Raw genomic sequence first — 18,227 nt, forward strand, 5'->3', positions numbered from 1 at the left:
CAGCGCGTACATCGCTTCTGGGAAGAGCGAGTGAGTGGCCTAGGCTCGGATATGGGATGAGGATGCCCGACGGTAAGGCCCCTCCCCTCCCCCTCCCCTCTCGCCGGCCGCCTAGACTGCCTGTCGCTGCCCCTGCACTGTGCACTGCTACCCCCACCCCTCACACCTAACAAGCTCGTATTCAGCGCGAGCACTTAGCATGCCCTTGTCCCGCAGGTGGTTCAATAACACGTATTCTAATCCTCGCGCCTCGTTTTCCGAGTGCTCCTCATCCTGACGGACACTGTGACCTCACCGGCGACGGAGAGAGGGCGCGCGACCGCTATCTCTGCACGCGTCCACCTTTTTAACTACACTGCCAAAAAGCAAGCGAGGCGAGGAGCTATACACTGGAAACACGATCGCAGCTCCTACAGTGTACGTACAATGCGAGTGGCTGTTTTGCTCCGCGAATAATGAACAGTTTGATGAGGTTCGCAGAATGCCGTGTGGCACTACAACTGCAGACTCGCTCTGTCTCTCTCGCACCGCTACGGAACGCCTTGTGAGTGCGAGGGAGACGGCGCGAGGCCTGGTGTCCCACTCCACTGTCCGCCTGCTGCTCGCTCCACCCTTCCGCGCGAGTCCATCACCGGCATTCTCTGCATTCTGTGCGCGTCGGCGGTTATGAGGGCTGCTAGCTGAGCAGCGGGCCTCACCTCACAGTCCTGCACAGTCCTCACACCTCCCGGCGCGCGTCCGCCTCAGACGTCACTCAGAGGGAGCTTCTGTCCTGTCCGTGGCCTGAAGGGGTAGCGCAGCAGCGGCCCGTGAAGAAGAAGACGACTGGGTGCTTTGTCAGGCCGGGGATGTGGAAGGGAAGGCACATTGTATGGACATACTCGCGGTGCAGGACACAGCTGTGGCACACTGTGGCAGTGCCACACTTTGTCCCGTTACAGGCCGTGGCTTCCGCGAACCAATCCATCACCCTGGACTCGTTTGCCTCGGTCCTCGCCGGGGCGTGCGCGTGGCTAGCTCGTCGATGTGGACGGCGGGGTAAAGCCATTCCGGTAATCACCTCGGCCTGTTAATTTGCCTCCATTTAGGACACAGAGCGTTCAACGACTGATTTGAACGACATTTATTTCCCCGCCCACCTTGGTTCATCTGCGTTCCAAATTCGGTCCGGTCCTCTCGCATGACACCTCGGCGAGAGCCTCGTTGGAGGCGTCCGCGCCGTATGCGTGTCTGCGAGCGCTCCCCAAGGACCTGGAGATGAAGTACGAGCCCCAGGACACAGCCACGCAGCCCCAGGTGCGCGGCTGCGCGCCTCGGGTTCATTATTTGCAGAACGTGCGGAATCGGTTTGGGGTTGACAATGTGCGAATGCGTGGCAAGGCGAGCAGGCGGGCGCCGCCACACTCGAAGCGTCCCGACGCACGACGCACGACACACACACTCACACACTCACGCGCGTAAACACACACATGTACATGCGTGCCTGCACTTGGCAGCGAAGAGCAGCGAGGTGAGAAGGATCCGAGTGTTTGCTACTCGAGTCAAATCGGCTGGCGCCGCACGTCTGGTCTGTCTGTATTTGCGCGCGAATGTTTTTTTCGACAGTGCAGGCGGCCACGCGGCGCGCGGCGCGGGGAGCCAGCCGTAGCCAGCCGCCGAGCCGAGCCAGCCGAGTCCGAACCGAAGCCGCACTCCCGAGCTCGAATTTTCCCGCGGCCCCCTCCCCCAGCCGAGCCGTGGCGAGTCTCTGCCCCCACCTCGCCCAAGCGACGCGCGTCCGCTGCGCAGTGGGCCGCGCTTCGCCTCGCTGCCGCAGTGCCGCGCTGCGGTCGCCAGCGAGCGCGAGGAGCCTCTTCTTTAACGCGATTTTCACCCAAAATCACGCATTTTTCAAAACCCAGCCGGGCGCCAACCTGAAGGACCCGACTCGTTTCGGCTCCGGGACGAAAACGACGCAAATCCGACCTCAACTGCCTCACCTGGAGCTTCTGCAACCGGTGGCTAAAGCGGTGGCGCATGCCCGGGGTCGCGTGGAGGATATATACCCCGACTTCTGGCCCCTGCGCTTGGAAGTGTGTGTCACTAGTGATGGCACAAGCTGAACATTGATCCCTGCAGTAGGCCGATCTGCTCAGTAACCGTGTTGTCACTCCGTCCCGGCTCGGACTCACGATGCCCCTCCGTTCGTGGAGGGCCGCACGTTGGAGACTGAGTTCGGCAGCTTGAATCCCCGCGTTCCGTCCGGAATACTCGGTTCAAAATTGGTAAATAAGCGCTTCCACATACAGGCACTGAGGTACAGTATGCCATCTTTTTGGTGCCGTATACCGTTGGAAAGTGCGTTTTGCGGGCCATTCAGTGAGGCAGGGTGGGAGAAGTTTAAAAAATATTTTTATTGAAAATTTGAAGAGAAACCGAGGTGTTATACTAGACAGGGTGCCCTTTTTCCGCTTCATTGATTGGAGCGTTGCCCATTGCCTCGTTCTTATCACAACGCTCCCGGCTGCTTGGCTGACTACCGAAGTCTCTGCCAACCACCGCAAGCGATCACCGCTGTATTGCAGCGCGGCGGGCGGGAGTGAGACGTCTGAAAGCCGCTGACCACACACGCACGCACACACATGCACCCCCACACGGAGGACAACAAATCCTTCCTGTTCCTGCTGAGCCTCGTCCTCGTCTCCGGCCGGCCCGGCCCATCCATTTCGACCCCGCCAGGCCGGCAGGCCGCCAGTCGCATCCCTTTCGGTCAAATGAACAAGAGAAAGAGAGAAAGCGTCAACAACGCGCGTGCGGCCTGCACTGGGGCGGGCGGCGGGCCGATTCCGGGCGGTGCCGTCTGTCTCTGTCGCACTCACGGGGCGCACCGTAAGGGTGGGAGAGAGACAGAGCGGCCGAACCGTTCGGCCTGCCCGGTCATTGCCGGGGCGCAGCCTGCTGCCCTGCCGCCCTGCTGCCCCCGAGCTGCTCTCTTCGCCTCCTTTGTCGCCGGCTTGACAGTTTCATCAGCGCCGCCCCCAAGCTCGCCCTCGTCTTCTCCACCCCTTCTGCAACCACCGTCACGTGTGCGAGTGGGCCACTGCGCCATGTGAAGACACACACACACACACACACACAGCCTCGCAAACAGCTTCCGCGTCGCGCCTGGTCGCGCCACCCCTACCCTCCCTCAAGCAACCCTTCCTGGTCCGCAGCGCGTCACCATTCCATCCCCCCGCAGACTGATTCCGCACAGCGTTTCGTCGCTGTGTCTCTCTCGCATCTTCACGGAGCGCCCCATGAGTGCGAGAGAGACGGTGACGGACGAAATCGCTCTGCGAGGGTGACGGCGTCCTGGACCGCGTCTCGAGGTGGGGTGGCCGCAATGGCCCTGCCTCGAAGCACGCACTCAATCAGTCCAAGAATCCAAATTGTCGTTGAAATTCACGGCGCGTTGCCCACCATTACCCAGAGCATTACCCCAAACCCGGGAGCAGCAGCCGTGTCATGTGGCAAGCGGAGCAGGCCGTGTCGGTGGTGACCGTGCGGCGCAGCCGGCAAGGAGTCGAAGACCGTGCTGCCGCCGGCTTGCTGGGCAGCCTGGGCAGCTGGAACAACAGCAAAGACACGTGGCCAGCACGCGCACCCAACCACACGCACGCACGCACTCACACACAAACACACACACAGAGCTCCGCGTGACAATAAAGAGAACTTTTCCGCGCTTGAACGGAGAAATTCGAACCGCGCGGCGTTTTTGAACATGGGTTTACTTGATTTACGTTCCTAGGACTTGCATGAGATCAATCGCGCGCGTCACGGCGGGGGAGCGGGCCGTGACGCTGATTGGTCTAGCCGGGGACGAGCGATGGACGAATAGGGACGTCGGAGACGTCGGAGTGACATCAATGGGGTGGTCGAGGTGGGCGCGAGGCAGATGCGGGGCCTCGGCGTCTAGGCGTGACATGACACGACCGGCGCGTGCACAGCCTCGGCCACGCGCTTCCTTCTCTATCACGGCCTCGGACACGAGGGCGTCGCCACCCCGCGTCACTTGAAACAAGTTTGGGCGGGGTCATTTCTTTCCCCTCCGACTGCACGGTACAGCCGAGGGTACGGCGACGGCCTGGCCGGCCGGGCCCCACGGCGGGGGGCAAACCGGGTGCGCGGTGCGCGGGCCGCGAGACTCTCTTCGTGTTATGACCTCAGCCACCCGGGACGGCACGGAAAACGACGAGGAAAGTTCCGCTGTTGGCGCTGCAAGCGCTGCAGCTGCCGCAGACCCCCGTCTGTCTGCTGGAGTTTTAGGTCCGACAGCGCTTGGGGGGCTTCAAGCTCGAGCTGGGGGCGGGGTGGGCTTCTAGGTGGGCCTCAAGCGGGGCGTCCTCGCTTGAGCCACTGGAGTGCCGGGCGGCGGACGGCGCGGAGCGGAGCGCGCCTAGCAGTGGACCGGATAGGCCACCCATCCGGCACTCGCGGCATCTCCTGCCTACCCTCCCGGCGCTCCCCGTGGACGGCTGGACGGCATGGACTGGGAATGCCGGCAGCAGAAAACCCAACTTGCCCGGTGACGCTTGCCACGCTTGCCGATCGCCGTCCTCGCGGCGTTCCGTTTCTTCTCCCGCAATCGCCGCCGAGGTGGTCTCGTCCCGGGTAAAGCCCTGAGGACGTCACAGACTGCAGGCCGAGGCCACTAGCTCCGTCTTGCCCTTGTCGGTGTGGAACTGCACCAGGACGATCTCGTACGTCGCGACCGTGCCCACGAGCTGCGAAACAAACCATTTCGGCTGTAGCACGCGTAAAACGGGATACATCGGCAAAATTTCGTGGCTTACCGTCAGGATAAGCGACCGCGTGACCCAGAAAAAGCGGCACCCCGTCAGCGCCACCGTGTCCGTCGTGACCTGCACCAGGAAGCGCTGCACCTTGGCGACAAACGAGCACCGAGAGTCAGAGGGGACGGTAGGCAGCCCAACGACCGCCCTCGCCGGATGAGTGGCCTACCTCCACGCAGAAGCTCTTGGAGGGCACGCAGTACAGCACCTCGATGGGGACCATGCTCTGCTCGTACACGTTGGCGGCGCTCATGGACACGACCGCGGTGCGCACCAGCAGCCAGGCGAAGGACAGGTAGAAGTAGAGGTGCGCGAGCACGCCGTTGTTCTTCTGCTTGCTGCGAGCAGGACGACGCCGTCATCAAAATACCACGCACAAAATTTAAAAGATTTAAAATTAAGTGAGAACCGCCACCACTGACGTCATGTTGTGGAGCAGCTGCAGGCAGATGAAGAAGAGGTTGCTGGCGAAAGAGAGCAGCACGATGCCGTTGATGTGCGCGTCGAAGTGCTTGGTGACCACGGCCAGGCGGTTGTAGGACTCGCGCACCTCCTGCCACCAGAACTTCGACAAGTCCTGGTGCAAGCAAAAGGTTTTTTGTTTGCAGAAGTTGTTTTTTTTATCGCGGGCACTCAGGTTTTCCCCGCACCCCATTTGGCGGTTCGTTATCGCCGAGGTTGGCCCGGCCAGGATGATGGACTTTATCGCGTAGCGGCGTAGCGCACCTAGCAGCCTGGCCAAGCCCGCCCCAACAGGGTGGGGTGCACTGTGAAGGCGGAGGGGTTGCCTGCCAGCACGGCGGCTGCGCGGACTTCGGACTCACCTTCCCCCTGGCCTTCTCCAGGAACCGGTTGAAGCGCCTGAAGCGGCTGGCCAGCAGGCTGCTGATGACGACGACCACGATGTCGATGACGTTCCACAGGAACGTGCACGTCAGGTTGAGGTACAGCAGCAGGACGGAGGCGGCCGGCGAGAAGGGGAGGACCTCGAACACCTGCAGACACGCCCCGGACGGCCCGGACGGCCCCGGACCGGTCGAAGCATCAAACGGTGCCTCGGCGTGGCGGCGCGTGGCGCAAATTGGCGTAAAAGCCGCCCGATGACTCACTGGCCGGCGCCATTACCATGGGGAATTTGTTGACGAAGAACGACTTGTACACGGCCCAGGCGCCGCCCTGCTCCGCGCACTCCAGCAGCGGCACCAGGTCGGCCAGGACGCTGAGGACGTGCTCCACTGTAAGCAGGCCGCGCCGGTGTTATTCCAGCCAAGGCCGAGTGGCGGGAATGAAGGCCCTGCTCCTCACCCAACGCCAAGACCAGCATGACGGCGGTGACGACCCAGCACAGCTTGGTGTCGGCGGGCGGCGCGCCGCCGACCGTGACGGCCGTCTCGGTGAGCGTGAGCGGCGACCCGGAGGCGCGCCACCGCGCCGACATGTCGGGCCACTGCGATGACAGGTCCGACAGCAGGTACGCGGCCAAGGCGGCGGTGCCGTAGAACACGGCCGGGGCTGCAAGGGGAGCAAGCGTGGTCAAGAGCGAGGCGTTTAGACGGGGTGGAGCCGGGGAAGGACACTTACACGACGACGTGAGGCTGACGCCCTGCTTGAACATGCGCAGCGCGGCCAGGGCCGTCACCGACGATATCAGCACCACCAGCACGACGGTCCGGGCGAGGCGGGTCCAGCGACGCGCGCGCACCGGCAGCACCAGGAACACCTACAGCGGCACCGAGCGCGCGTTAGGGGTAGCAGGGTTCTGAAATAAGCCACCCTGTCTCGGGACGCACCTGTGAGGTGAGCACGAGCGGTTTGAGTGCCTCGCTGAAGGAGTCCCTTCGTACGGCCGTGGCGGCGCGGTGCGCTGCGGGGTCGTCCCCGTTGACGGCGACGGGGCTCCGCAGGTGGGGGCCCTGGCACGCCCCACCGACCTTCCGCCGTGAGCCGTCGAGGTGCCCTTCGAGGCGCCCGTCAAGGCCACCGAGGTGCCCGTCGAGCCCAGCGAAGGGTGGAAGCGGCGTCGGCGACGTGCCACCGATAGAGCTGCGCAACAGCCCGGCCTTTGGGGGCGTGGGGTTCGTCGCGGAGTCCCAGACGGTGGGGTTGCCGACGGTGGCCTCGCCGCCCCCGCAGCCACACAGCGACCCGCGTCGCAGCTGCCGCCGCGCGTCCGACAGCATCCTCGCCAGCGACGCCCTCATGGGGCGCCTGCTCGCCCAGCGGCGACGGGACGCCCTGCTGCTGGGCCTCAACGTCAACACCCTCGGCGTGATGGCAATGCAGCACTGTACGTGAATTCGCTTACGTCAAACTCGCCCTGCGCGTTTCCGGGTGGACAGACATGCCGCCGGTGCCGAGGTGTGTCCGCGTCTTGGAAGGTTCTCGGAGGGCGACTGGATTCAAGGTGGCCGCTGCCGCCCCGCCGCCCTTGGCAGCAACGCTTGTCTCACATCGTTTGTCACACTCGACGCCAATGCACCGCACTATATGGCCCGCCCTGCAAACTGTAGCGGGGTGGCGCCGGGCCAGGGCGCTGTGAGCGCAGCGCGGGGCGGGGCGTGACGCGCGGACTTCCCTCAGGCCTTCAGGCTGCCAGCGGGCCGATGCCGAGCAGAGACTTGTCGCTCTGTCTCTCTCGCACCCCTACGAGACGCCGCACGAGTGCGAGAGAGACAGAGCGACGAAAGCACCGTTCGGATTCAGCCTGCAGTGCAGACAACGGTGTGTGCTCATTATTTTGATTGATGTGGCCAACCGGGAACAGGGCCTCGCACGCACCCGAGCACGCACCTCGCTGCGTTACTTTCGGGGAAGTCCGCGGCGAAGGAAGGCAAGGCTGTGCCTAATTACATGTTTTGCTTTTCTCTGTGGAACTTTTTCTTAAACCTGTCTCTTCCCCGTTAGGAATTGAGAATTAGACGGTGTCGGGGCCCATTTCTTCGCCTTGGATTCTAGGAGTCTACACATGTCTCTCTCGCACCCTCAGAGTCGTTATATGTCTGTCGCTTCGACCTCTTTCGTTGGTCCGCTCCTGGCCCTAGAGCCCATGAACGACTCCGATTTAAAACAGCGCGCCGAAGAGCGAGCGCAATGCTGCCACTACCGCCATGCAGTGTTGCCAAGACGGCGGAGGCTGGCCAGAGGGAGCAGAAGACTCGGCCTCGAAAATATCCTTTAGTGGTTCCTCTGGCTCTAATGATTTGTTTCCTGCTTTGACAAGTTGAGGTATGGCACCTCAGTGAACTAGATTATAAGATAGAATTTTTTTAAGAGGCTGTGGCTTCAATTCTTCTTGAAATAGTGTGCTGGGTCTTGGTAAACCTAACCTCATTGAGAGCATTGTTTACTTCCCTTAATTTATTGCCAATTTTTTTTGTTAACGTTTAATTTTCCTTCATTTATTCTTCTATTAGTGTCCTTCGATGGCTTCTGTTGTCCTCTTCAATTCTAATTTTTACTTTGTTTTGACTTGTCTAGGTGTGGAACGGTCCTTAGGTTTTTCTAATTATGGCGTTACTTGGATATCAGCTGGCCAAAACTTTTCGAGGAGTCGGTGGAATCATTTCGAGATGTTTTAACCAAGGTCAGTAGTGAGTTTTACATTGGCTAAAATGTGACTTTGATCTTCCCTTTCTTATGTCCACTGTGACTTCATTTTACAGGTATGCTGCCAAACACTCAGAGCTTGTTACCTCAGTCAGCTGTCATAAACACACAATGTGGCACTGGTAGGGATTTTACTTTACTTTTGAATCATTTATGTCCAAAAAGGCGTTTATTCACTAACCACTGCATTTTATTACTCTCGCAGGTTTGCTGGGCAGGTGCATGGCCTCACTCGCTCAAATGCACCGCAATGGCCCTGTAATCAAGGTTCGCCCTTGCAGAAACCCATTGCAGGGCCAGCCCTTTGCTAAAGCAATTGTCATCAGACCCGTGATAAGGAAACCTAAGAAACCAAATTCAGCCAATAGAAAGTGTGTTGTAGTCAAACTTTCAAATGGCAGAGAGTGCACTGCGTATGTCCCCGGAGAGGGTCACAATTTACAGGTATGTGTAAGTGGCATAGAACTTATTTGGGCGTTGAAGCTTTTTTTTTAACGGTCCATATTGTCTTTCAGGAACATAATGTGGTTCTAGTGAGGCAAGGACGACTTCAGGACTGTCCTGGTGTAAAGGTCAAATGCGTGCGTGGAAAGTTTGATTTACCTCATGTTATCAAGAGATCTGTCTGAAGATTTCTTTGCATTATGAAATAGACATAAGAAGGGAACTACAGGTATAGTTTATAATTATTTTTTTTCCTGTTTTAAAAACTGAAAATACATATTTAGTGTCAGGTGTGGTGTGATCATTTAAGAGGGTTGGGGAAGAAAAACAGCAAAAACACACTCGACTATTTTTTTGTGACATTTATAGAAACAGAGTGTCTTATGACATGAAAAGTACTTTACACACAAGTATGTACATAACAAGAAGGACTAGAAGCTATGAAATACACTCTGTGTAATAATTTTAGTCAAACCACAAAACTTGCTTATCTCATCTCTGATAGTTTGTCCATGTGAACTACACAAATTCAACTTCCTTTTCTGTTAAAAAATTGACCACTGCAGTAGTCAGCAAAGCAAAATTTAACAATTTACTTAGGTTGAGAAAGAGGCATGCAAGTTGTGTGGTTTCAGTTTGGAAATATCACTCTTGTTTTCCTCTACTTTTGCTTCTGAAGTTTGGCTGAAGATTCCTACTCCCAAAAAGAAAAGCAAGGCATATCGTACAAATGTGATTTCCAAAAGTCCCAACTCTTGGGAAAGACTAAAGCAAATTCCCAGCCAGAATACCTCATAAAATTTATGGATTGTGGAGATCAGTTTCAACAATTAACCAGAGAATAGGGCTTCTCACAAAATAACTGTTGCAAGCATAGTTCAAGTCAGTAGTACAGAGATACTTTGGCAATAAGAAAAAACTAATCTTTTCGGTTAAATAGGGGAAAATTGTCGACAGTTCAGGGCTGACAAGCCAAAGGGTGTGGGAACACCTGAACCCAAATAGGATGGCAGTCCCCTAACCCTTTCCACAAATGGGAGTAAATATGACATGCAAACAACCATTGATATAAAAAGAATTAGTGATACAATCTATGTGCAGAACGATAGAGTGAAGAAAGCATTGATTAGAGATGCCTACTAATAAGCCATTTCTCAAAGGAAACGTAAAATTAATAACATTTGCTCATTTAACTTGGGTACCACCTAACAAAAGAAAAGCAAAACTTTTCAGCGTTACAGAAATAAAATCTACATTTTATCTACACTGCTTAGTAATTTTATGACAAAACATTTCACGTTTAACTTATATTCATTTTAATAAAAATAAAGAAAATTTTAATTAAATGTTAATTAACTGAATCGTAAAGCACGCAACAAGAACAACATAACAAGCACTAACTGCCCTGGATGAATAACTTCCAGATGAATCTCTAGAAGAAAAACACCCCAGTAATATCATTCAAGCACATCACTCTGAGTACACTTGAGGTGTTTCAAAATATAAATATCAATAATTTGAAGTTAAATATACTATGCAAACATCACATATTGATAAAGCATCATATGAATCACACTTTCCTTGGCTGGGATGGGACATTCGTTTGTTACGAGCGATTCTGTGTGGAGGACTCAAATGATCTACATTATACACTTCTTCATTTAGTTGCCATGCAGTTTTCTCCATGGTTACAGAAAAGGCACCTCTCAGGTAGGATCAGACTTTAGCACTGATTGCAATTAAAATACAGAACACCAAACTTAGCCAACTCACAGAAAAATAAAGGATTATCACAGCATCATACTGGCTAAGCTTAAGAACAATTAAAGGTTTCCATTTGTACACATAGTAAGAGTTCAACAACACATATACTATCATTCTCTCATCACATACACACAAGCTAAACACTAAAGCATGGGTTCCATCCATCTTTTTAAGTAGTAGAGGTCTTTTAAAATTACGTCAAGCAGTTTCAACGTTTTCGGGCGCCTGTCTTTTTGATGGCTGGTGTCATGTTAGACCTTCTACTACTCACATTAGCCCTTGTAACATAGCATGAACAGCATGATGGAAGGCGGAACATGTCTGTCTGAGTCTGTCCTTCTGGGTTCAGGGCTACTAATTTTCTTAAAATGTATTTTTGCCTGCAACTTGTTGTGTAGCCATAGGGAAAGTTTTCTGCCAGTTGACAGGCTGTTCCTGTGTTCCTAAAAATATGGTAAAAGAAAAAAGAAAAAACTATTATTAGCATGGTTACAAGACACAGGAAAAAACAGAAAAAAGAGCTCTTAAATTAACAACAAAACCACAAAAAACAATGGATATTTACAGGCAAGTCTCTATGCGAACACCTTGAACAAAGTGGTCCTGATTAACAACGTACAACCACTTATCCTCCTTATTTTTGGCTACTTTGGGATACACGACTGTCTCCTGCAGACAAAAAAACAACATGTGTGTGATCGAAATAATAATGAATTCATTCCATCCTACAGAACTTAAAATGATTAATTCTTACCTCGTACGGGCAGAGTGGATTCTCATCATTGGCATCTATTCGTTGAGTAATATTACCTTCTGCAATAACATCATTCCCGAAATACTCTCGGTATCCTAAATTTGCCGACCGGAGCATGTTTTGCAGGTAGATCCTGTGAACAAAGAATTAGAAGTTCAATAAAAGAACATTCTTTGCCCCAAAAATGACATGAAAAGTAGAGAGAGGCTCACTCGGGGTAGTTGTCGACGTCCGTGCAGAAGGTGGACCCCTTGGCGCAGGATGGCGACACGCGGCCGGGGATGGGCGCGTACTTGGGCTGTCCGGACGCGTCGGGCTTGATTTGCACGTCGGGCTTCACCTGCGCCGTGGGGAACACGATGTTGTCGCCCAGGGAGTCGGGAAGCGGCCCTGCAAGCAACCATCCGACCATCCGCCGATAAGAAGCACGTTCACCACCGAGTCTCGGGTTCAAACGCTGGAGCCCCACTCACCGTGCTTAGTGCGCTCCTGGGCGAGCGCGGGCGGCACGGCCATCGCTGGGGGCACCCGTCGCGAGGCGGCCGTGGTGGGCATCATGGTGGCGCGGGGGACGAGGACGACGACGAGGAAGACCCCGCGGCCGTCGAGGACTCCGGGCTGGCCGAGATGGGGGTCTGCGCGGCCTCCTGCGGGACAATGCCGCTGGCCAGAGCCTGGTCCTGGGGGGTGCCCGTCGAGTTGGCCGGCAGCATGCGGAGGTCCTGGCGGGCGTGTCGGGTGCCCGGGCGAGCCAGGGTGGGCAAGGGCACCTGCACGGCCTGCAACAAGAGGAAGCCATTAGACATAAGGTGACGCACGCACGCACGAACTGGTCTCACTGACGTTCAAACTGTCAACGCCGTAACGCATTGATTGCAGCACACAGAGTGCCGGCCGAGGCCGGCCGGAGTGTCTGCAGGGCCGCCCGCTGCCCGCTGACGTCAGACGCGTCCTCTCCGGGAGGGCCGTGACGTCATCCAGGCGGCGCAGGCAGGCGGCGCAAGCAGGCGGTCCATCCAGGCTCCAGGCCGTCAGGCGATACCACTGATTGCTGCCACAGCCCACAGCGGGGTCCGGGGCCAGGGCACGCTCACGCCGCCGTCCTGGCGCCTCTAATCGTTTATGGGGTCCCTACACTGAACAACCGGCTAATAACTGTGCCCGGCCCACCGACCGGAGCGACGCAAATGGCCGGGACTTCCATGCATCCTCGCTGGCAGGCCGGCCCGGCCGGGACGCCTGCGAGGTGGGCACGCCCGCCAGACCGCCACGCGCAACTGGCCAGCATCGCTGGCTTCGCAGGGGGGCCGGCCGGTCCGGCCGGTCTGGCCGACCAGGTCCTTTTCAGCAATGCACGACGGCGGCCGCCGCCGGCCGGGGAATCCCCGGACCCGCCACCAGGACGGGGCTCTACGTCACGTCCGGGCGGCGCGCGGCGGCACGCTGCCGGCCGGCGGTCCGTCACTCGCTCCTTCGCCGGCGAGGCACCGCGGCGGAAAAGTAATGAGAGACGGAAATAAAGCAGTGACGGCGTCCTGGGGCTTTGTACGGGCTGCGGTGACGCGTGGTGGTAGACGGCGTGGCGGGGAACCCGATGGGATGGGCGTCAACGTCCACCGGCCTGCGGGGCCTGCGATCGCACGGGCCGCACACCGAGCCTGCCGAGTGCCTGGCCGGCCTGGCCTCGCGAATGCGGACTTGGCCGTCGACGTGGAGGCCGCGAAACCGGGTCCCTGAAAGCCAAGCCTGCGTGCAGGGCGCCCGTTGGCGGCCGTTGGCGGCCGTGCAGGGACAGGTTCTCCCGGTGGAAAATCTCCGCTCCGCGGCATGATGATGGGGCGCGGTGTACTCCTGTACTCCTATGCGAGGCGGGCTGCGCCAGGCCGCGCGCGCACTCACCGCCTCCCAATCACAACACTGCAAAGTGCAAACGGCTTTCACGCCAAGCAGCAAAACGGGTGTTTGAACCCGGGCCGGGCCGTGGCCACTACTGCAACGTGAGTAGCCTGGAGCGACTGACTAGGCCACCAGCGCAGCGCCCAGTGTGTAGTACGTATGTTCATTCCACATCCACACACACACACACACTGTCTCTCTCGCACCCACAGGAAACGTACGTGGGAGCGAGAGAGGCAGAGCGACGACTCTGCAGGCGCCCACGCGCAACCCGCAATCGCGCTGCCAGGTTCATTGGCTCGCGGTCCGCCGCGTCTATCTCGCGCCTCGCGGACTGCCAGTCGCTCTGTCTCTCTCGCACCCCTCCGGGTCGCCGGGGACGCTCCAATACGCTCCACGAGTGCGAGAGGGACAGAGCGACGAGAGGAACGTTTCGGAATCACCCGGCAAGCGCGGTCCCGCGATGACGGTGCAGTATAAAAAGACTCGACATTGTAGCCACGGCCGCCAGCTGATCAGACAAGCAAATTCGCTGAACTTCCCTACAGTCCCAGGAACCGTCTCGGGCGGGCGGTCGCCTTCGGAGGAAACCTCATCAGAGTTTCGGATACGGCCAACTACAACAAAAATAAGCCTGCGGATAGGGGGAGGGGCGATGGGGGCTTAGGACCCCCGACGGCAGCCAAACTGCAGCAGCAACGCTGTAGTAATCCGATTACACTGGCCGGAGCGAGCAGCGGGCTGAGTCCGAAACGGCGAAACGTCGCTCTGTCTCTCTCGCACCCCTTCGGGAAACCGAATGAGTGCGAGAGAGACAGCTTCGAAACCAGCCTGCAGCCACTGCAGCGAGCTAGTGGCAGACAGGTATCGCGAGGATGCGCCCGAAGGCCGAACCCTGACCTGCACACCGTGCTGGTGCCGGGCCGTCGCCACGCTAGGCAGCACTGCAGCGCGGTGACGCTGCAGTCTGTGTTTTGATGAGTGCCAGCGCACAACACGCCACCACACGCCGGCTGTTGATTTTTCTGCCTCGGGGCACACCCACCCACCCTGCGTGCGGACGCAGAAAAACACTGCCAGCCCCACGCGAACCGAGCAACGAACCACGCGAACGCGCACCCCTGCGTTGCCGGCCCGGTCGCCGCATCGCGTCCCCGTCCAGCCGTCCAGCCCAGCGCCCGGCCCGGCAACAACAAGAAGCAATCGGCAGTCGCCGGCCGCCGGCCGGCTGGCGAGGCTGGCGCGGCTAGCGAGGCGGAGCGGCGAAGCACAAGCAAAATGAGAAAGGCCGGTGCGTGATTAGATGCCTTTTTGCCGCGGCTCCGCAGCGATACAAGTATTTCTGCCCGTCGCCACCGCGGCACGGCGGCAGCGCGGCACCGCACGGCGTGCTGATGGTCGCGGCAATTAGAATGTTTGGCGCCACGGCTAATTGAACAGGCCTCAGATAAGCCGCGGTCGAGCTGGAGGGCCTCGGGGCCGCGGCCGGCCGGGCGGCCAGCCAGGCGCCAACGCGCTGCCCCCGGCCAGGCCGAGGCCAGGCCGAGGCCAGGCTGCCCCGCGGCCACGACGACGCCGTAAATGAGTTTGACGGGCGGCGGGTGGCGGTGGGTAGCGGCGCGCCCAGGAAGGCCTTGGCGGCGGCCAGGACGCCCTTGACCTTCGACCCGCGGTCGATGTACACGATGTACACGATGTGCCGGTGGGCGTCGTCACCGGGATGATTGCTTCGCTCGCGGCCTCGCGGCCATTCAAGCCTTCTGCCTGGTCGATGCAGTCGATGTGGGGCCCGATGTGCTCGCCGTTTTAAACTTGTTGAGGCTGCAGGCCCGCCCTGGCGCCGCCGTCCTCCCTCCGGCCGCGCGAGGACGCTCTCCACGGTTCCAGGCAGCACCGGCGCGCTGCGCACCCAGCACCGTTCGTGGAAGGCGGGGACGGTCAGTCAACCTTCCTCACGGATGCGTTCCAAAAAGTCAGCTCGGCCGCGTTGTCCGCGTTGCGTTCCGCGCGCTCCGCCCTCTCGGCGCCGGACTGGCCAAACCAAAAACGTCGCGCCGTCCCCGCCACGCCGCACCGGGGCTTGCAAAGTCATTGACCACGACCAGGATCGTGTGGGCGGGCGTGCACGGGCATGCTGCAGCGCTGCGACGTGCACCGGCCTGCTGCGGGGGCGCCCACGACGAGCTGTGACCTGCCTGGGCTGTCGTGGCTGGCACGGTTGGCGCCCGTCACTGAGGGCCCCACATTTTCAATGAGCCTTTCACGGCGCCCCGCGCCCCTCAGCCAAAGCCCCACCCAGTGCGGCACGCAGGGCACGCCGCGGTACAACCAGGCTCTGTCTCTCTCGCTCTTGTGGGACGTTGCGTAGCGGTGCGAGAGAGACAGAGCGACGGCAGCCACTTCGGAATCGGTCTGCAGTGCCGTCCAACGACCGCCGCCCGCCCCGCGCGTGCCACAGCGCGTGCCGAGACAGGCCGACGTGCCGGCCCCCCCGGCCCCACCCCGGCCGCACTAGAACGCCGTCCTGGAGCGTCCCGCGGCCAGCGGCCAGGACTGCCGGCCGGCACGCGGGCCCACGCGGGGCCCTGAACCCTGAAGTATGTGACACGGACGCCCCGGCGCGTCGCCGCGTCGGCTTTCACCGGCCTGGTCGCCTCGCCTCCCAGAGGCCCCCGCACCCCATCTCACGAAAGCACTGGCTGGCTTCGTTACGTGATTCAGAAAACGAGTCTAGAAAAAGCGCGTGTCGACCCGGGGAGACGCGCGCGCCCAACACACGCACGGGCGCCACACCTACACACGCGCCACACCCACACACGCGCAGATGTACCGTAGCGGCCACGAAAAAAAACACTGCCTGACAAGCCGGAAAGACAGACAGTCGCGAGTAGGGAGTCCAGCACGCCAGACGGGTGAGGTACAAGTACCCGTTTCAATGGACGGGCACTGCCAGGCAGGCCGCGGGCCGCGACCGGCGCACCTAGCCGTGACATACTCGAGTGGACTGTACTTCTTGAGGCCAGCAACGCACACAGCCGGACAGCCACTGGCCGCACCAGGCCCGCCTGGTTGAGCGCGGACTGACTCCATTTCGGCAGGGACTGTACTCCTGATACGTACTCGCTGCGACGGGAAGGCGGTTGGTACTTCCCTGGAAGCCGCCGAGTCCGTCCGTGAGAAAAAGTGGGCCGGCAGACCAATCAGTGCGAGTGTGGCCTGTGTGTACACTAGAGTACACTACATACAGCGCGGTGCACTGCGTGTTGGCCGACGCGCCCACACACACATACACACACACTGACGTCAAAGCCATTTCGAACAATCGATCATTACTGGTGTGGCGGTGGCGTGGCGGCTTACACGGAATCGAGTCCTCGTTGCAGGACGCGGCCCTGCATAGATGGATTCCGAGAGTCGTCTGTGTCTCTATCACCCATAAAAGCGAGATAGACGAAAACGACTCCGGGAATCAATCTACTGGCCCTACGCGCTAGGTCTCTCCGCGGAGTTCCGCGGTGCTGCGCGGCGTGGCACGGCGTGGCGTGGCGCTCCGGCAACCTTGAGCGCCACGCCACGCCACTGCCATTAGAAGCAAGGTGCGCGACGACGCGAGCCCTTAGTGCGACGGCAACGTCCGAGAACAACAAACGAAAACGACATCTCGGAACGCAGAACGCACGCATTCCCGCGAAGAGGCGGATCCAGGAGGGACGCCGCCGCCGGCTACCTACAGTGACCTGGCCAGGGACGGTCCCCTCCCCGCGCAGAACGCCCATCTGCAGGCAGCTGGCAGGCAGGACGAGGAGCTGTCGAGTGTCCAGCATCACGTCCTTTAGGGACCCTCCCCCGAGAACCAGGAATCGCTCAGGCCCCTCCCCTCCCCGGGGCCAGCAGGCTTCGGACTTCGCGTCGCGGCGGCCTGCCCTGCCCTGCGGCCCGGTTAGGCGTGGTGTGACAGGCCTGACACTGCCAAGGGCTCGGCTCGGCTCTCTGCCTGACCCGGCAGGGCTCAGCTGGGCTCGGCTCGACGGGGTGCTGCCGAGAGGAAGCGAGAGGGGGGCGCCGAGGGGCTCCAGGACTACCTGTGGTGCCGCATGCCGCGCTGCTGCCGCCACCGCAGCGGACCCCGCAGCCCTCGAGCCAAACAATGTCCAGTATGTCCAGCATGTCGACTTGACGCGGCGATGCGCCCACCACGGCAGGATTAGGCTCACGCTAGCTGGCGCGCTGGCGCTGTCGGAGGCATCCCCATGATGGCATGCCAACCGGCAGCTTGGCCGCGCTCACACTCTAGTCGGCCGGCCGGCCGGCATCATCGTTGGGCTGCTGCTGCAGCAGCCGAGGACGTGTCGTCCTCGGCGCACTTACCAGGGCCAGGACGAGGAGGACGAGGTTCATGGGCACGGCCTTCATGGTCGTGGTGGCCTTGGGAGCTGGGTGGCGGTGCGCGGTGCGCGCTGCGACGCGGGGTGCGAATCCTCAAATCAACACAGCGGTGCTGTCGCGGCTGGCGCTGCGGCAAGGCATCAGGTCTTGCGCATCGTCTCGCGCAGCTGACAGCTTCAAGGCGGCGGCGCGGACGCGGAGGCCCCGGATCGCAGCGATAACAACAACAACAACAGGCTGCAGACGACAAAACAAGACTCGGTCTCAGCCTGTCAACCACGATCCGAAAAGCTGGGCACAGCGGCGCGGGCAGCGCAAAGTCAGGCGGCACAGCTCCGCTCCCCGTGACGGCCGGCGATCAACTGACTCCAGCGCCAGCGCCAGCGCCAGTGCGGCCGCCGCCTGGCCGGCCCCATGCCCATGCCGGCCGTCTGCCTCGCCTCGCGGCCAGTCCCTGCCGACCCCCGGCAGCCCCGACGGCCCCGACGGCCCCGACGGGGCCCCGCTCCGTCCGTAGTCCGCACGCTCCCCGGACCCCGGGCCGGGCCCTGCTGCCCTGCCCC

At 59.5% G+C, this 18,227-nt stretch overlaps 3 protein-coding genes across 4 annotated transcripts; 1 reads left to right on the top strand and 2 right to left on the bottom strand.

Annotated features, from left to right (window-relative positions):
* Positions 1-4,491: 4,491 nt before the first annotated feature.
* Positions 4,492-6,429, bottom strand: LOC117643397 (gustatory receptor for sugar taste 64f-like). Its single transcript, XM_034382266.1, has 8 exons — positions 6,396-6,429; positions 6,120-6,326; positions 5,940-6,049; positions 5,639-5,809; positions 5,237-5,391; positions 4,984-5,152; positions 4,815-4,904; positions 4,492-4,745 (listed from the first exon to the last, which is right to left on the bottom strand). The coding sequence occupies exons 1-8, from the start codon at positions 6,427-6,429 to the stop codon at positions 4,650-4,652; spliced, it is 1,032 nt and encodes a 343-aa protein (XP_034238157.1). The 3' UTR covers positions 4,492-4,649.
* Positions 6,430-7,882: 1,453 nt separating this feature from the next.
* Positions 7,883-9,154, top strand: LOC117640565 (40S ribosomal protein S12, mitochondrial). 2 transcript variants are annotated; one of them, XM_034377138.1, is made up of 5 exons: positions 7,883-8,039; positions 8,292-8,397; positions 8,477-8,542; positions 8,626-8,864; positions 8,936-9,154. In XM_034377138.1, exons 2-5 carry the CDS (start codon positions 8,322-8,324, stop codon positions 9,047-9,049), a joined length of 495 nt encoding a protein of 164 aa, XP_034233029.1. In that variant the 5' UTR covers positions 7,883-8,039; positions 8,292-8,321; the 3' UTR covers positions 9,050-9,154. The 2 variants fall into 2 exon arrangements, with proteins under 2 accessions (XP_034233029.1, XP_034233037.1); XM_034377146.1 differs by lacking the exon at positions 7,883-8,039 and adding an exon at positions 8,095-8,129.
* Positions 9,155-9,211: 57 nt separating this feature from the next.
* Positions 9,212-17,117, bottom strand: LOC117643405 (protein spaetzle-like). Its single transcript, XM_034382279.1, has 6 exons — positions 17,010-17,117; positions 11,940-12,161; positions 11,595-11,839; positions 11,383-11,515; positions 11,194-11,297; positions 9,212-11,071 (listed from the first exon to the last, which is right to left on the bottom strand). The coding sequence occupies exons 1-6, from the start codon at positions 17,100-17,102 to the stop codon at positions 10,837-10,839; spliced, it is 1,032 nt and encodes a 343-aa protein (XP_034238170.1). The 5' UTR covers positions 17,103-17,117; the 3' UTR covers positions 9,212-10,836.
* Positions 17,118-18,227: the final 1,110 nt, after the last annotated feature.

This window comes from Thrips palmi, unplaced genomic scaffold (genome assembly GCF_012932325.1).
Source record: "Thrips palmi isolate BJ-2018 unplaced genomic scaffold, TpBJ-2018v1 HiC_scaffold_1, whole genome shotgun sequence".
In the NCBI taxonomy this organism is placed as follows: domain Eukaryota; kingdom Metazoa; phylum Arthropoda; class Insecta; order Thysanoptera; family Thripidae; genus Thrips; species Thrips palmi.